The sequence below is a fragment of the Coturnix japonica genome, chromosome 2 (genome assembly GCF_054131305.1).
Source record: "Coturnix japonica strain WE chromosome 2, WE-NBRP24, whole genome shotgun sequence".
NCBI lineage: Eukaryota > Metazoa > Chordata > Aves > Galliformes > Phasianidae > Coturnix > Coturnix japonica.
In genome coordinates, this window is record NC_140664.1 from 3,623,934 (window position 1) to 3,642,826 (window position 18,893).

At 41.2% G+C, this 18,893-nt stretch overlaps 1 protein-coding gene across 23 annotated transcripts in view; it reads left to right on the plus strand.

Annotated features, from left to right (window-relative positions):
• PTK2 (protein tyrosine kinase 2) overlaps positions 1-18,893 on the plus strand; it is a 151,238-nt gene that overhangs the window by 123,100 nt on the left and 9,245 nt on the right. For 22 of the 23 annotated variants that reach the window (XM_085539299.1, XM_085539296.1, XM_085539291.1 and 19 more), the window contains 7 exons: positions 74-163; positions 1,512-1,716; positions 7,772-7,883; positions 10,231-10,317; positions 11,451-11,588; positions 11,707-11,838; positions 18,244-18,306. In XM_085539299.1, the coding sequence (XP_085395425.1) occupies positions 74-163; positions 1,512-1,716; positions 7,772-7,883; positions 10,231-10,317; positions 11,451-11,588; positions 11,707-11,838; positions 18,244-18,306 (827 nt within the window). Of the gene's footprint in view, positions 1-73; positions 164-1,511; positions 1,717-7,771; positions 7,884-10,230; positions 10,318-11,450; positions 11,589-11,706; positions 11,839-13,748; positions 13,853-18,243; positions 18,307-18,893 lie in introns of those variants that run through there. The other variant, XM_085539303.1, reaches the window with a different exon arrangement.

Genomic DNA, 18,893 nt, shown 5'->3' on the forward strand with positions numbered 1-18,893 from the left:
CAGCCTATTGCAATGCCTTCCTACCCTTTCCCTGAGAACAGAAATAATGACCTGCCTTCTTGTCTTCTTGTAGCTTCCAAAGGAAAGTTACCTATCAAATGGATGGCTCCAGAGTCAATCAATTTCCGACGGTTTACCTCAGCAAGTGATGTGTGGATGTTTGGTAGGTGAATACCAAAGGCTGGGGTTTGTAGCGTCCCATGAAATGTTCAATGCTTCATTTAATTCCCTGTAAGATTAATAATTTCCAGATATTGCTGTATATTTTTACTGTGTATTTTCTTCTTTTTTTTTTTTTTTCTTTTCCTTTTTCCTTCTAATTTCTTAAGGCCCAGATCAGCCTACATCTTGTCCTGTTTCCAGCTCTTTAATGCTAAATTCCCACTTAATTTATCTTTGATAGCTCCTCATAGCCTGCAGTCTATAGAATCACAAGGTTGGAAAGGACCAATAAGATCATCTAGTCCAACCATCCTCCCATCATTGTTACTACCCACTAAGCTACTAAACCGTATCTCATAGCACTCACACAAAATATGACTGGGAGCTGAATGAAAATACAGGTCAATGAAAATATCCTGAAACCTGAATCTTTTTTTCTTAAGTTTGAAAGCTTTTATATGAATTTAATCTGTGCTCATGCTAGAGCTTACTGACTGCTTGTGTGGACAGACAACACAAACACAGGCTGTGTGAAGGAACAAAAATGATGAGATATTAAATAAGAGCAACATAGACAAGTTAGGCAATGGCAAATTGAAATACAAATGCTTTCAAGCAAAAGATATGTGATTTTTATAGTAATATGGTGAATGCTCCAGCACAGTCCCAGTTAGAAGAATTAAGCCCTTGGAACGTACTGGCTGATAGTAAACCAACAGATCGTTTTTCTCTTTGTGCTTTTAACGTAGTTTCAACAGAAGCTGTTTTATTATGTGGTTTCAGCAGAAAAAAAAATAAAAATGGGATCAGTGCCAGGGCTGAATCACCCTCAAAGTGAAAATAACATCCTACCAGTCTGAACAAGCCGGTTGGAACTAGTCAGAGAGAAGCAAATACGGCTCGTTTTACATCATTGTGAGCAACCGTTCTGATTTACAATAGGTAGAACGTAACTAAATGTGAAACCAGGCTGCTGTGAGCCAGCTGCGGGTCATGCTTCCTCACCAGCAGTTCTGGTTGGTAGTGTGTATGTGATCTTACTGCACACCTCTCCCTTCTGCTCTCAGCTGGTAAGTAGGGATTGATTCCCTGGCTCTGCTTTTTTATTGAAATTGCCTTGTTTGGCTGTGCAAATCCAGCCAGCTGCTCTGGGAGCAGATATATTTCTAACGTATGTAACAGCTCTGAAAGAAGGCTTTTGTCCTTTATTTTAGTCACCATTCTTATTAAATCTCTGCACACTTAAAGCTATGTGTGCTGGGGGTGGGGGGAAGGGATTGCTTTCTTTTATTTTAAACAGGTTTTCTGTGCTCACACAGACCAAATGAATTGTTTTCTGTGTTTTGTAGGTGTGTGTATGTGGGAGATCCTGATGCATGGGGTAAAGCCCTTCCAGGGAGTGAAAAATAATGACGTTATTGGTCGGATTGAGAATGGTGAGCGGCTCCCCATGCCTCCGAACTGCCCTCCCACCCTCTACAGCCTTATGACCAAGTGCTGGGCATACGACCCTAGCAGACGACCCAGGTTTACTGAACTTAAAGCACAACTCAGGTAGGGTTGTTCTTCTGAAAGGTTATTTCCTTGCTCAGAAATACTTGTTTTTGCTTTATCTTCCATTACAGTACTTTAAGTTTTAACATCAGAAAGCCAGGTTTTTGGTACTAGAAATCATTTTGCAGGAGGTACAGTGCCTTACAGTTTATCTTGCAGTAAGTGTGAGTACATGATTTTGACACCAGTCTAAATTCACACTCTTATTCATAATGATTTATTCTAGAGTCCATGCATTCATTTTCCAGATGTGGTATAGGGGTGATATCTAAACTTTGAAGCATTACCAAGATACTGTCCAGACATATCTAACATTTATGACCACTTTTGTGATATTCTAAGTGTTCAGTGTTGGTTTTACTGAGACAACATAAGCCTCGGTCAATATGTGGGTATTGTACAGCTGTAAATCCACTCTTGAACTTGTTGTGATTCATTACCAGGTTCTTAAGTTTTATCTTACATCTTGTTTCACTTGTGTTCGTAATACCTTGTATGCTCTCACTTGGTGTTGGTGTTAGAAGAAAATTCAGAAGTTGTTAAAATGAGATGCAGTTTTAGTTTGAAACGATGTTGTTTCAGAGTGCCTGTATGGATAAGCTATCCCTGTGTATTCTGTTTTTTTCCTCTTTCTTAAGGTGTTCCACTGTGTGTAACTCTGAGAGCTCATCTGTAGCCAAATAATTTACATAGCTAGAGAAGTACGTAGCCCTTCCCAGAAGGAGCTGACTATGTAGAGTTGACTGGCTGTGTAGAATTGACTGTGCAGGAAGGAATGATAGGCCCGGGTAGGGACTACAGGGAAAAGATAGGACACAACAGTATGGTTTGGGTACTAGGTGGCAATTCATTTTCTTCTTTTTATTCATTTATTTTTTTTGCTCAAGAGAAATAGAAGTCTCTTTAATTTGCAGTCAGATTGTACTGATAACTCTTGGTTGGCACAGAGGGGAATGAAGCCATAAAAAATGTTGGTAGGAAGATAGTGTAAACTCAGACAGGGTAGGGAAGAGGAGCACTCTTGGTCACTGCTGAAAATTTAGGCTACTCATAAAGTTGTGAGTCAGAAAGGGAAGAGGAGGAGAAAAATGAAAGTGGAAAGGTATCACCAGATTTTTTTCCCCTCTTTTTGTCATGCTACGAGGTTGAGAACCATAGAATCATTAAGGTTGGAAAAGGCCACTAAGATCATCTAGTCCAGTCATCAGCCCATCCCCACCATACCCACTACCTGTGTCTCTCGGTGCCACATCTGCCCTTTTATTCAGCGCCTCCAGGGATGGTGACTCCACCACCTCCCTGGGCTGCCTACCTCAATGCTTGACCATGTTTTCTGAGAAGAAATATTTCCTCATGTCCAGGCTGAGAAGCTGTTTGAAGTTTAGAGAAGAGGTTTTCTCCTGGACTGACAGCAGTGCTACAATCCAGTTTTAGCTCTCTTCTCTCCAATGCAGAAAATTTTGTGCTTCTCCAGAATGTTGACCTTTACCTCCTAGAAGTTTGGCAGCACAGTTGTCTTTAGGGCTTCTTTGTGCTGCTCAGAGTCAGCATCTCATCAGAAAGTTTGCCAGTTCCCTTTTATGAGGCAATCTCAGGCAACCAGGAAAGATTGTGTTTCAAAACTCAAATTCCCATGAACTTGCAAAAAACTGGACATTTCCTTGGTGGCTTTTTCTGTGTGGTGTTGCTGCTGCTCGTTCTGGATGTTTTCCAGGGTAGTTGTTTTAAGCTGAGAGCAGACTGATTGCCTGAAGCCAGAGATGCAACGCTGCAGCATTCCTCTCTTTTTAATAACAAAGACCACAGCTTTGGGAAAAAACAGACTTCTGCTTCTGAAATAGCAGTGATGGGAGCATAAATGTTTCGTGTTCTCAGTTTGTTTGATGTGTTTCATAGTAACATCTGCGTTGCACAAACTTTATTTGCAGTTGCTTGTGCCACGTGAGATGCTGGTGACTGTAGAATTTGTGTTGTTATTGGGGTACTAACAAAGCCTGGCATTTTGTGGTTTGGGGTCTGTCCAGAGTGATTAAGGATGAATTAGTGAGTAAGGATGAATTAGTCTTCAGAGCAAACACAGAAAACAGCTTGTGCGTTTCCAGCTTTAGTTCCTCCTCACTTCCTACATCTCCCATTTTCAATTTGGGAAAAACAAAGAAAGAAGTGAGATGAAGTCAGGAAGCAGCGATGCTGCCCTGCTGTGCTGTCCCTGAGTGGGCCGGAGTGAAAGTCCAGAGTATTTTGATGGGGAAGCATGTGTTTCCTTGATGATTATGTGTACAGGATATTTCTAATTTTGCACTACGTGGTAAATAATATGATAGGCCAAAAGCATTTAATGAACCCAAATAATGCAACGTTACTTCTACAACCTTGCCATTCAGAATTACTTAGATACGCTTAGCTCTACTATAACCATATGCTTGCTATGGCGATATATACCATCTCCTCCACATGTAGAATCATTAAGGTTGGATAAGACCACTGAGATCATCTAGTCCAGCCATCAGCCCATCACCACCATGCGCACTAACCCCATTCCTCAGTGCCACATCTGCCCTTCCCTTGAACAGCAGAGGTGTTGACCCTTGTAGCATCCCTGGGCTGAAGGTCATGTATTAAATACAGATATAACTCTAAAAAGAGTATAAAAAATACAAATAAATTAAAACAGTGCCTTTAGTCAGCCTCCTAAAGTTTGTTTGCAGCGAGATGGTTAATTTGTTGGACTTGAGCCTTGTCAGAAGGCATTTGCTGTAGTTCCTGAAATGTTGCTTATAATGAAAAGAAACAAAACTGATAAGAATAGGGGCAGTTTGGGTCCTGATAGTTTGTGGCATCTGGCAAAAAATAGCACATACTTGATATATATGATGGAGGTTTCACGAGCCTTTTGGTATTTGACAGCGACCATAAGAAATGATATCCATATGAAAGTGTTTTTAAATTAGGGCTGTGTGGGAAAATGTGCTCATGTACATGCAGCCTTGTATTTCTGAAGGCTAGAAACCACAGAGAGGAAGAAAGAAGCTGCTGGTTCAAGGGTCAGCATTTACTGTAGGTTCCCACACCACCATATGAGAAAACACTGACGTTGCTTTTAAGGCTGCCTTTCAGTATTTCAGATACTTCTACAGCGAACTCCTGGTAAATGTTTCCTTTTCAGTCTCACTGAAAAATTTTAGTAAAGAGATTCTTGGAAAATGGATGAAGTTTATCAGTTACACAAACTTGTAACAGCTGAGATCTTTCATCAGATTTCTCAGCCCAGCCAAGAAGATGCCCTGGGTCCAGATTTGCTCAGGAAGCCATATGAATAGAAAGGCTTCTTCTCTTCATAATTCCCTTTGCTGCCAAGAATACAAGAAGTTTGGGAAAATATGCCTAGATGTGACTTTCTTGACCTTCTGTGAATTCTAATAAACTGTCCAGAGTACTTAAGCAGCTGCACTGAGGAAGGGTCAGAAATATCTCTTGGCACGCTTCTACTCCATCTATGGATCGGTCGGCCCTTTGTGAAAACAAAGGCGTTTCTGTGAGTCATTTATATTCCTTGTAGGGTTTTTTTTTGGGTTTTGTTTTTTTTTTTTTTAATGATGCTTCTCTAAGGCATTTCTATTTTATATTCTCTTTTTGTCAGCAGTAGTCGAGGGCATCCAAGTACAAACTCTGCTGCGACTGATCTGCCTCATGTTTCTCACTGGGCTGTGAGGGGAGAACCTGTGGTAATACAGGCCAAGGAGCAGCATGGTGGGGTGAAGGAGAGCTGGAAGGCAAAAAGCTGAATCTGAGCTAAAACAAGTCACTGTGGTAGAAAATTATCATTGCCAGGGATACAATGGATGCAGATGGTATTCCATTAAATAGTGGTATGCCGTAAGTAGAATGTCTTTGATGTGAAGGCAAATTGTGGCCTTCCAGTATTTGAATGGAGCATATAAACAGGAGGGGCAACGGCTGTTAAGTGGTAGGACAAGGGGAAATGGTTTTAAACTGAGACAGGGGAGGTTTAGGTTGGATATTAGGAGGAAATTTTTCACTCAGGGGGTGGTGATGTACTAGAACAGGTTGCCCAAGGAGGTTGTGGATGCCCCATCCCTGGCATTCAAGGCCAGGCTGGATGTGGCTCTGGGCAGCCTGGGCTGGTAGCTGGTGACCCTGCACACAGGAGGAGGGTTGAAACTTGATGGTCATTGTGGTCCTTTTCAACCCAGGCCATTCTGTGATTCTATGAAATGCGCACCAATATTTCATTCCTTTTTGTGGAAAATCAGGACTGTGCTGTGACAAACCATTCCCGTGGCCCCAAGTTGTCAATATGCCATCTCTAAATTTAGGCAGCTACTTTTAGCTGGCTTTTGTTCCATTCCCATAGCTTGGATTAGAGCAACTGCTGCATCAAGAGCTTTGTTAAAGTATATATATGAATTTTATATATATATATGCACATATGTGTATAGGTGAGTTTTTTGTTTTGTTGCTTGTTTTTTTGGCTGAGTTCTGAGGTATATTTGAAAGATCTTAGTCGCGGTTTATGTCTGCAGCCACATCTTGTCTGATTTCACATGGTACGTAGAAATGCACGCTGAATATTTGAAGCATGAACTACCTTAAAGCAGTGGGATTTGGCTCCTTCTTTCTGAGCTCAAGTGAGAAATGCTTCTTTCATTACTCTGAAGGAAGAAAGAGGTGGTAAAGTAGAAGGGTTTTCCTTTTAGTCGCCTCTGTGGGGCTGTAGCTGTTTTTCTGTGGCCGTTCTATCATGATGACTTCTGCAAATAGCTTGTCTGATTTTGTTTTTGTTCCACATTCTTGTGTTACTTCGGCAGTGATGGATTGGAATTGCAGCAATACTTAGAGACGCGGGTTAGCTGCAGCGAGACAAGATGACTTCGCTGCTTTTAAAAAGGGGCACGGATTCTTTTGGCAGGGGAAGGAAAAGCAGAGTTCTAGTCTGCAACCAAGCAGGAATTTACTCTTGAAATAAGCAACAAAGTTCCAAGATTAGAATAGATTGCTGCAGTTGATCTCATCCCTTGCATGAGTAATTCTGGGTGGTTATTTAGTAGACTGCACAGATTATAAACTCAGAGCTGAGCTTTGTTTCTCAAAAGGCTGGAGTGATAAAGAAGCTGCAATGGCTGCTTTACGGGATTGTCCTCACTCTGGGGAGATGGATATGTAAATACTCTGCCTTCCCCACATCTCATTGCTGTCCGTGTAGTGTGCAGCTCCAGCGAATTGGCAGCTCTCTCCTCCAAAGCTTCATTCTGAGTATTTTTTAAATGGCAAATATCCAACATTAATAATCCACATAGCAGAGCTGGGAGGAGGCTGCTGTGGGGGCAGCAGGATCACGTTGAACTTCAAACAGTCTTTTTAATAGTCAGAACTGTGGTAAGTAGCAAACGAGTTTTACTACTGTCTTGTGCTTTGTTGGAAATGCAGCCTTCTGACCTGAGTGCTTAAATGCTGGGTGAATGCTCTCAGATATTTCTGTTCCGCTGAGTTTCTCTGCTGTACGTGTTCCTGCTTAGTCTGAAATGGAAGGGAAAAGCGTGGTATTTAAAGTGTTTTGGACTGCTTTGTTTAACAGAGAAAAAATGGGAATGCTTTGAAGCTCTGTGGAGTTTCCATAAATGTATATTTTCAGCTTGTTTTGATCCTTTAGTGCAATTCAGTAGAATATTTTCTCGTGAAAAATAAGTTTTCATGCAAGTAAGTGCTTGATTTATTGTCTCTGAGGATTTCTCTGTCTAATTGCACATCAAAAGAAACGTTAGCATGCAAAGAAATTTTTATACAACATCAACCACTGCTTTCTAAAGACCTGATAGTGCTTCTGATGTTAAAAGCACAGTGATAATACTACAGATGTATTCCTTCAGGGTATTACTTCAGGCTTTCAGAAACCCAGTGTACATAAGAGAGAGATCTGACTTTCAGTTCTCACTCTGTCAAATAGTATTGATTAGTTTATGATGTGGGAGCCCCGCGGAGGGGTTTGTGAGAGATCAAACAGGAGTTTTTCTGAGATACCGTGTGTTTTTCTTAGTACAATACTGGAGGAGGAGAAGCTGCAGCAAGAAGAACGAATGAGAATGGAATCCAGGCGACAAGTCACAGTGTCCTGGGACTCAGGAGGATCAGATGAAGCTCCTCCCAAGGTAGTTATCAGAACACAAAGCATGAGTGTTTCTAAAAATAATGATAATGCTCCTTTTAATTCCATTTATTTCTTCCAAGCCTTGTCTGAAGGGTTGGTTAAGACAACGGCGTTCTGCCCAATTCCGTCATCATCAGCTAATGCTTGCCTGAAATGACCCGGCTCTCTTTAGACTGTTATTAGGGCTGATCTCTGCTATAATTTTGCACTGACAAATTTCTGATTCTTGTTTATTTAACTTGCAGGAGAGTACCATAGTTGCCACAAAAATGTTTCCTGGCGTTTTCTTTCTTCTCTCTTGTATCTCTCCTGTGAAACGTTAGCTGGTGAGATTTCAGACCCCCCTGTAAAGGCTTTTTTGTAATAACAGATCAGAATAGAAATTAATTAATTGTATTTTCTTTCATTTTCTTTACTCTGAACACAGTTTTACTTCCGAGGAACTTAAGTGTTTTCGATTACTCTTAACTTTGTTCCATTGCATATCTGTCCTGTGGGATGTCACTGAGGTGCTCTGCAGTCTAAGCTCACCAGCTGCCAAGCACTCTCTTCTCTCAATGACTGGAGTGCTTTTTGTTGTTTGAAGGACTCCATATTTTAGAGAATTTAATTTTGTGCCCTTACCATTGTGGTGTGGAGTAGTATTCGCATCCTGATTGGTTTGTGATGAGTTCCTGTAGCCCTCTGTGCAAGCTCTGGTGCTCAGAGGGATTGTAGTCAGAGGGAAGAATCCTGGAATCATTAAGACTGCAAAGATCAACTAAGGTCATCTAGTCCAACCACCAGCCCATCCCCACCATGCCCACTAAACCACGTCCCTCAGTGCCACATCTACCCGTCTCTTGGCAAGTCATACTGGGACAACTTTTGCTGTGTACATCCCCCAGCATTAATCAAAAGGAAGCATATTTTCCTTTGGTTTCCGTGTCTGTTAGCTTGTTGGCTAGATGGATTTCCTAATTTAGTTCTCCATTTTGATAGCTCTATGGCAACCAGGAATTGCAGACCCTAGAACTGTTTTTACTTCAGTTAAGAATGGCCAATAATCTATCACACTGATCAGGCTTCTGAGATAAACTGCCAGGATCTGATGCAGTTATAACCAGAGAATGTAGTGAGCTACAGAAGCAGATGAACTGCATGAATCAGAGCAATATCCTACTTAATAGCAATTCAAATTTATTACTATATCGATATTAAGCTACTTAGTAATGCTTAATTATTATAATGTTGTGTAAGAATGCATTTAGTCTTCGGGGCTAATTCAAATAAATACTTCCAACTAACGTGATGAATGAGCAACACTGAATTAGAACTGATCATCATCAGAGCTTCAGGTGCGACTCCCAAATTAAAACTTAAATTAATTCACATACCGCTGCATGCTTTATTCATTATTTTAACTCTCTGCAGCCTGGTCTGGTTGTTGGTGACCCCACACATAGCAGGGGGGTTGAAACTGGATGTTCGTTGTGGTCCTTTTCAACCCAGGCCATTCTGTGTTTCTATGATAGAGGTTAACATCAAGTATAAATAGGAGAACACTTCTACTTTGAAGATAAAAGTAAGTCGTTCTGAGCATCATTTTCTATCACTGCTTCTTTCAGCAGTGTGAAATTTCTATCATTACTCTGGCAAAAGGATGATCTGTTCAGTGTGTGCAGGCAAAAAGGCTTCTCTTTCATTGGGCTTTCCTAATTTCTTCTGATTTTTCTCACATATTCCTGTGATTACACATCAGCTTTGTTTACATGCAGAAAATTCTGTTTCTCCTGAAAGTGACAAGCACGATGCTTGGGGTAATACTCTGATAGCTTTTCTTTAGCTATCCTTCCTAATAGGAGCAATTTTTCATGGCTGGGTATGGGTTGCAGAGCGGAGCATGTTCAGAATATGGCCAAAAGCGCCTTCCGTTTTAAGGCAGTGAATTACATGGGAGTTAAGGATCAGAACTGACTTTGGTCCTAAGAATAATGCATGTAAATATTTGTGCTGAACAGAGTTAGATTGGTATTCTGATTGAAGCAAAGCAGTTTGCTTTTGGGAACCGTTACAGAACAACCAATGACAAAACTGGATGTAATGCAGATTATGAACTTAGAAACAATATGATTTCAACCTGAAAGCCTGATGTAAGATTTCTGGAGCATTCTCTTTGGAATTAAGAACAGCACAGAGAAGGTCCCGTCATGCAAGCAATTAAATAAGCCCCAGAAACAGACAGAATGAGTGCTGCTTATTGAAATATCCAGTGATATTTCTAGTGAAATACGTTTCACCAGAGAATCATTTTGTGGGTTTAATTTCGGGTTTGTAAAGACTCTCCTAAAAGTTCTTTGTATTTGCAGCCCAGCAGGCCTGGTTACCCCAGCCCAAGGTCCAGTGAAGGGTTTTATCCAAGTCCTCAGCATATGGTACAGCCAAATCACTACCAGGTATTATATTTTAAACTCTGCATGTATTTATTCAGATGTTGTGTTTATAACTTAGCGGCAGCTTTTGGGATTGATTCACTTCTTCTGCTGTTCAGTTTCATTGACTGTTGCTAAGTGTTTTTTTGTTCTACATCAGAACAAACCCTGAATTGAGCCTGGTAGGTTTCCTCCAGATGGTAAGTATTTCCATATCTGACCTAGTGCTCAAATTCCTAAAGCTGGAGTGAAGCACATGAGACTTTTTCATATTTACTGAAGAAATGTGGTGCTCCCATTAGCATTTATCAGATCATAGAATGTCTGGGTTAAGGACCTTATTTATAGATTACGATCAGAGAATACCAACATTGAAATTGAAAAAGGCTACGGAGATTATCCAGTCCAGCCATCACCGCTGTGCCCACTAATCCATGTCCCTCAGTGCCACATCTACACATTTCTTAGTGAATCAAGAATCATAGGATTTCTTCTGTAGAAATGGGGTGTCTAGGGATGGGTTGGAATTTCTGCTGTGTTACGAAATCATGTGCATTTATAGAACAGGTTTGGATGGTGCACTTTACTTGGATTTATTGATACTGAACTCCCTAATATTTCTCTGAAACAGTTGTATTTTCTGTTGGCTGGTAGCCTTCCTTAAGTACACGTAGGTCTATTCAAAGCAACAGCCATATATAACAGACTCAGGTGAGATTTGTTTTTCCACAGGACTGAGGAGGTTTTAAGTTTTTAATGAGAATATATCAGACTTACTAAAGCTAGTTTGATTTTTCTGTGGATAATATCTCAAGCTGTGCAGCTAAGCACAGTAATTACATGCAGTCGCTCAGAAATGAAGCTTGTAACATACAGTGGGGGGTACTTTATTTATGGCCCTGTAGGGTGATGTTTGCACAGCTCCTATCAACTTGAATATGAGCTGTGCATATGTAAGCCTTCCAGAAGTATCAGTAGGGTTGGTTTTGTTTCTCAGAGTACTTTCATCTTCTTCACTGCAGAGGTTGAAACGTGCTTTCTAATGTTGATGTTTGGTTGGGCATCCTCAGGTAGCATATGAATTAGAGAAGGAGGTTTTGTGTCACATGGGGGAGCATAAATCCTACTAATGGCACCTTTTTTTCTTCACCCTAAAGGTATCTGGCTATTCTGGTTCTCATGGGATACCAGCCATGGCAGGCAGCATTTATCCTGGGCAGGCTTCTCTCTTGGATCAAACAGATTCCTGGAACCATCGACCTCAGGAAGTATCAGTGTGGCAGCCAAACATGGAGGTATGGTGAACTGATACAGATACTGTAAATACACTTTTTCTTAATTCCTTAGATATATCTGGAGAGTACTGCAGGAAAATCAAGTGTGTAAGACTGCATAAACTCAATTGTTTTGTAGGATTCAGGCACTTTGGATGTACGAGGAATGGGGCAGGTTCTACCCACACATCTCATGGAGGAGAGATTAATACGACAACAGCAAGAGATGGAAGAAGATCAACGCTGGCTTGAAAAAGAGGAACGATTCCTGGTAATGCTTTGTTTTGTGGTTTCTTTTCATTCATGCATTCATTCATTCAGATTTATCTTTAAGTGTTCAGCTAGTCAATATATCCTGTGCTACAAATACAGAACCAGAGGAGCACGGAATATCTGAGGTTGACAGGGACCTTTGGGTCCATGTGGTCCAGTCCCTGCTGAGATAGGGAGACCTACAGCAGGGTGTCCAAGGCCACACATCCAGGTGACTCTTGAAGATCTCCAAGGAGCAGACTCCACAACATCAGTTCACTACACAGTGTCGAAGTGTTTCCTGATGTTTAGATAAAACCTCTTGGGTTCCATTTTTGTGTGCATTACCTCTTGTCTTGGCACTGGGCACTGCTGAAAAGAGCCAAACCCAAATAGCTGATATTTTTCCTGTATAGGTTCATGCTGAGGAGCCTATGAGTCCATGAGCATCACTGATAGGTGAATGGCAGTGGTGTGGTGTGGGTTGTGACATGCATCAGTCACACATACAGTTTCAAGTGTATTTCAAGGAACATTTTGATTTGAAACTTTTCTTTTCACATGTAGTTAGCATGTTTGTATCAATGCAAGTGTGGTAAGTTGGTTGTGAGAGCTAAGTTTGAGTAATTGACCAGGTGGCTTATTTTTATTTTGGAGACCAACATTTGCTGGTTATTATTGTCTCACTGCATTTAAAGCCATCTTTTAGGGATGTTGAAGACAGTAAATTGAGTCCCTTGGAAGTAAGAATCTATGCTTTATTCTACTGGATGTGAATGGGAAGGAACAAAGAGCAGATCTTAAATGTAGACAGTGTTACTGAGACCTCATTCTTTGCCAATTGAATTACCTAAGTGTCTCTTAGGGTGTTCATTAGATCTGCTCATCTGAACGTCTGATGAGCAACTAAGGGTAGGATAAATCTCTACTAGCAGATGAGAGCTGCTGGTAGATGCCTCCATGCCCATTGTGTGTTCTAGCTAAGATGTGGATTGTGACAGAAATACAATGTCACTTCTGATTAAAAGGCAATGAACCTTGCTTTTGGCTTCTTTCTCTGTAAGCACCCTTGGAAATCTGTGGTTTACCATTCGATGATGATAGAGAAACCACTGTACCCAGATTGCTTTGTCAGATGTGTTACAAGGGAGGGGAAATGAAAACTTCTTGCCTAATTTAGGCATTAGCTTTTCCAGTCCTGAATGGCCCCAACTGTTTGTGACTTTCATGGATGTGGATTACAATTTACAAGATTGTAAAGGATTTTTTGAGGGATTAATGCATTGCCCCAAGAATGCTCCCTTAATAGAATGCCTCTTGAGAATGAGACATGGTAACTTCATGTGGTGGCAGTGGGTTGTGCGGGAGCTTCCACCTTCTGCAGACTTGGTGCTAATTATTTGTAGCGCTCAGTGTTCTGCTTTGCTTCAGCCCCAGGACCATCAAGATGTTTTAACATCCCCCGGATTGCTGCTTGTTGATTTTTCTTTTGCCCTATAATAGTGCACTGCTGAGGAGATACCATCACTACTATCACCTCCTATTGAAAGGAAATAGAAAGTGCTCGTGAGCTTGTGAGCTCTACAACTCGGTAGCTTTGCCAGAGCTGGTTTTGGTTGTAAACCCAACATAAATGTTAAACAGTTGGAAAGGCAAAAAGAGTAAGTTTGAGATGGAGTAAGCATGGAGTTAAATGGACAAAATGGGGAATTAGAATTCACTGGAGACTTAAATTCTTGGTCTTTCCACGCTAATGTTTTCAGTATAGAGGTGTGGGGGATATGATTTAATGCCTGTTACAAACTGTGACAGAAGTTGAACAAGCTGTAGTGATAATCACAGGGTCTATTTGAATCCATAGCACGGTACGTCGCCCAGGGAACTTGCTTAAACATGGCTATTTCTTGAAAAAGGAACATGGTTTTCTAGGTTTTGTGCTGAAGAAATGAAGACAGTAGAAGAGTCGTTGTGAGGAAGCAGTCCTGTAGGCCTTGCCCTTCTCCTGAAGAACATCCAGAGATTATACATGAGATACCAAACACGGGAGTCCAGTGTAGAAGTCTAATATATGTTATACATGTTCATATTGTTTACCCCATGGTCTCTAATGAAGAACTGACATTTCTTCTGCCCAGAAAGGGACTTCACTAAAACCTCTCCAAGTCTGAAGGGAGACAGTTTATTTTATCAGCGAGTGTTCTGTCTCACGTGCTTTGAGAGAGTGTTCTGCAGGAAGACTAACCTTTAGGTTTTGATGGCACTGGCTGAAGTGTGGCTCTCCTGTCCCTGCTTTAGGTTTCAGAAGAACAGTTTTCCTTTTAGTCACAGAGAACAATAGAGAGAGGAGAGCCAGATTTAAATGTTTAACTTATGTAACTCTACAGCCCCATGTTCTTAGTTTAAGGCTGGCTGCTTTCAAAAGCAACTCTATTTACGCAGTATTCAGACTCCTACAGTTTATCTTACATCTCATTTCTACAATTGAGACTTGGACTCACAGAGACTGCAAATCATTTAATGTGAGATGCTGTGTAATGAGGAGAAAAATCCTTACTGGGGTTTCTGTTAGCACAATTTTTATCTCCCCGGAGTAACACTGGCTTGTTCATGATATAATATCTATCAGTGTTTTTGCAAAGAATAACTACACCTCATAACATGTTAGGACAAAGATGAACAGCACTGATTCTGTGTTTGCTAGAAGAGACACCCAAGATGAAGAATGAAATGGCAGTGACATTGAAATGGAAATGCAGCAGTCTTCAGAGAGGATGAGATCTATGTGATTTGTCTGAAAACAGTCCTTTGAGAACATATAAATGGTATGTGAAAGGAGATAGAGATGTTGTTTGCAAGCTGCAGCATTGAACAGAATCCAGAATTCAGCAATTCTGCTGTATAAAGGGAAAATAAACAGATCTCTTTTCATAGGAAGCTCGTGAGTGAAAATAAATCTGTTGTGTAAGAACTGAAAAGGAGGTTTTAAATTTAAAATTGAACCAAATTTATCTGCTGGGAAGTGAGAAGAAAATAGGGGAGGTGGGGGATTTGTTTCAGGGGGGAATTGTTTCAGAATTAACTCCCATCCTCTGATTTGGAGGGGCCACTGAAATGAAAGGCAGTGGTTAAAGCTGCGGCCTTTCATGCCATCTTGGTAAAATTGCTTTGGATATCAGTGCCTCCTGGAAACAACCTCCTGCCACAGGAAGGGCCACCAACCTCCAGGTGTGGTACTAGACCAGGCTGCCCAGGGCCCCATCCAACCTGGCCTTGAACACCTCCAGGGAGCATCCACAGCCTCTCTGGGCAGCCTGTTCCAGCACCTCACCACTCTCTGTGTGAAGAACTTCCCCCTCAAATGATCCTGCAATCACAATGAATATTTCCACTCCAAAAAATAAAACTGACCAAGTTTGATTGAGATTTTACACTGATGTAGTGCAAAGCTCATAGAAGCCAAATGAGCAACCTCCATCCCCAAATGCAGCGCTCTACTATTGCAGATAGACTTCACTGCTGGCATTCACAACTCACTGGAACTGAAATATTTGGCCTATTACCCCACAGTCTGGCACACATCCTGTAGTGCTTGTGCTTAATGTAAAGCATACGCTATGTGTGCATAGAAGATCAGAGCTGAAGCACTGAATTACTCTGCTAGGGCATGCTGTGTACGTGTTAATCTGCCTGATTTCTCACATGGAGAAGTAATTTAAAAGCTAATCGATGCATTCATTGAACTAAAGTAATTTTTAAAAGCCCTTTCAGAATGCTTTGATTTTTTTTTTTTTTTTTAGTTAAGGCCAATATCTGGGACAGTCAGAAGCTGTCTGAATTCTTTTATATGTGTATATTTTGTTTCTAGGAGAGTATATCTTTTAATATGGAATTTGACCCAGGAGGAGAATCATCCCTAAGCACAGCTGGGAAAGCAGAGGTGGTGATGGTACACAGGAGTCTACATAACTGACGGCTGTTAGTTTGCTTATCAGGGGTTGTGGTTGTAGTAATGGTATCTGGCATTGCTCCCCATTATATAAAATAAAGATGTATGTGCTCAGGCCTTTGAGTAACTCCTCAGCAGATGGAGTAGAGTTGTACTCGGAAATGTGTAGCTCTTTTCTGGGACGTTGAGAAGAAATAACTCGCATAGTTTCCTTATCGTGTTGGTTTTGTTTTTCACTGAAATTCCCACATAGCTGTGGTTTAGTATCTGTCCTGTTTTGACACTGAGAACTGCAGCTCAAATATAATTGATGTGAACTGATGCTAAAATAAGATTTTAATTTTTAGCCTGAGAAATTCCCACCGAGATATTACAGTTTGGCATGTCCTGAGAATGCCAAGGCGTGCATGTTCTTTTATTAGCGAGCGACCAGAAATACTGCAAGTCAAGATTGGGTTCCAGTTTGTGGATGTATGCATCCTGTCTGAAAAGGGACCCTCGATGCTTCCAGACTGCTCAGAGATATGATTTAGCAGAGGGGTGTTAAGAGTTAGGGTACTACGGTTAGGCTGCGGTTGGACTTGATGGTCTTCGAGGTCTTTTCCAGCCTGGGTAATTCTATGATTCTGTAATTCTATGATTCAAAAATTTCAGATAGCTGACTTCAGCAATCAAATGTGGCATTGAACTGAGCTGATGGAGCTTGGTACTAAGAATTCAGCCCCACATTGCAGTGTAGTGCCACATTAGGGGCTAAAATTAAATTCATTAGCCCCGTTCTGACTGTGAAAGGTATATTATTCAATTAAAAATCTATCCACTTAGGAGAGTTGCTATTAAGTTACAACCAGATGGTGCTTAAGATCCCTTCCTACCCAAGCAATTCTATAATGTTTAAAAAGACGAGTGTTTGATCTGAGATACCTCCTTTACTGTAAAACAGTTTAGCAAATGAATTAATCTTCAGCAGTTCCCAAAGACTTTAGGCAACTCCTGTCTAGAAATTGAAGTGAGATGATGACAAACTGTGAACATCGGTGTAATAGAAATTAAGCAAGAATAGCTATTTACTTCAGCTAAAACTTACTCTGAGTGTCACAACTCATTTCAGTTCTCTCAGGCAGTAGATCTGACTGTGCCTTGCTTTGTCTGCAGAAGACTGAATGAAAATGCACAGAATAAACCCTTCATACAGACTGCTAGAGCAATCTCTGTGGTTTTAATGGCATCGATATTTGTGTTATTGATCTGCCTGCCATGCTGTTTCTTTAGGATCATTTAGCAGGGTATGTGAATTGGAATTACTCTGTAGTGCTTTTAGAAAGAAGGAAGGAAGGGGATCTTGAGTAGCTTTCAATGGGAAAGAAATACATTTGTCCCCCAAAACTGACCCTGAAAGCTCATTTTTGTGGAGCGAGCTTAGTTACAGTCAATATTTGTTGGCATTTCTCTAAACATCTTGTTGTGTGTGTGTACATACATGTTATATTACATTATATATAGATATACATTTTATTTATACCTTGTGCGGTTCCATAGAACAGTACATTAAGTTTGCTATTCTGTGCTAGAAAAAGCACCCTGATTTTGCATAGCTTGTGCCTTCAGGTCGCAATGAACCTTGGTTTCACATCAGCTCTTCCTTTTTCTTTCTACATAAGAATTGCTGTCCTTGAAGAATAAATACAATACACCTGGTGTTGGTGGGAGGTGGGAGAAATGGACCAAGAAGAATTTGGGGTTGTTCTTAGTCTTCTATTTTAAAACAAGCCCCAAGTTTCTCTGTGTCACTTAAAGCAGATAGAACACAAGTTAATTTTTCAGGATAGTTGTGCATCTGTGCATCTACGTTAGCTTCCTATATCCAGTACAGTGTGTGCAGCGCTCTGTCACTGGGCCCCATTTGCGGCCTTCTAGCGGGAGCCAAGTGCGTAGAAGCCTTCTGAGCAGGAAGCAGGAATTAACTCACAGCGTTTCTTGTCCTGTGGTTGAAATTTTGCTGCTGGGAGGAGAGCAGTTGTTTAAAAACAACTTTTGTGCCTTTGAGAAAATAGAAAATGCATGTTTTCCAGTGTTGTGTTATGGAAATGGTGCTGGCAATAAACAGCATTTTTCACTCATGCTGAGAAAGGGTGGCCAAGAAGCAATTTTGGGAGTGTGTCGGAAGGTTTTGGGAGCTGTTGTTCTAGAAACACACTGAATGCAGTGACGTTTGTGCTTGTCAGTGTTCATTTTTCAATAGCTTTGCCTCTTGAGATGTTTAGTGCCTAGGTTGTGTCAGAGAACACAGCGTGAAATTGTGCCCAGGGAAGCTGTGGGTGCCCCATCCCTGGAGGTGTTGAAGGCCAGGTTGGATGGGGCACTAAGCAAACTGACTTGGTGTGTGACAACCAGCCTACAGCAGGAGCTTGGAGTTCAGTGATCTCTGGGGTCCCCTCCAACCGAAGCCATTCCATGATCCTGTGATTTGTGTTTCAGAAACCCGATGTGCGGCTCTCCAGAGGCAGCATCGAGCGGGAGGACGGAGGTCTCCAGGGCCCAGTAAGTATCTGTGGGGTCCTTTCATCTCCTGGCCCTTTGTCCAACATCCTGGTAGAACATGCTGTCTTTTATTACAAGAGATGATTTAAAGCTTTTTGCTAAATGTTTCCACTGTTATTACATGGCTCTGCAGCTATCCAAGGAGCTCAGCTTCTGTGGGAACAACAGAACAGTGACAGGCTTTGGTCATGCAGCGCTTGGATGGATTTGGGGTTTGTTGGTTGTTTCCCTTTGAAACAATACTGCAGTGTTTCTGCAAATTTGTTGCAATTATTTTTGAATGTGCCTGTGATGTATGGCTGGGCCTTTCCTTTGAAAATGCTTTTTGAAACTTCTGTCAACAGGAAGCGGGGTTAAAATAATCTCTGCAGTTGTTTAAATATCTGAAGGGTTCTCTTACAAGGAATGTAAATGTTACTGTTGTATTACTCAGAACTCTGTTTAGGGTAAATGATCCGCAGTGAAACAAATGGAATAACCCCCACAGCCATTCCTTTATTGTCAGACAACAGCTGCGGTGCTCATTCTTACTGGCATAACTGCTGCCCGTTTGAATAAAAACATCTCTCCAATTGTTTAATTGCCAT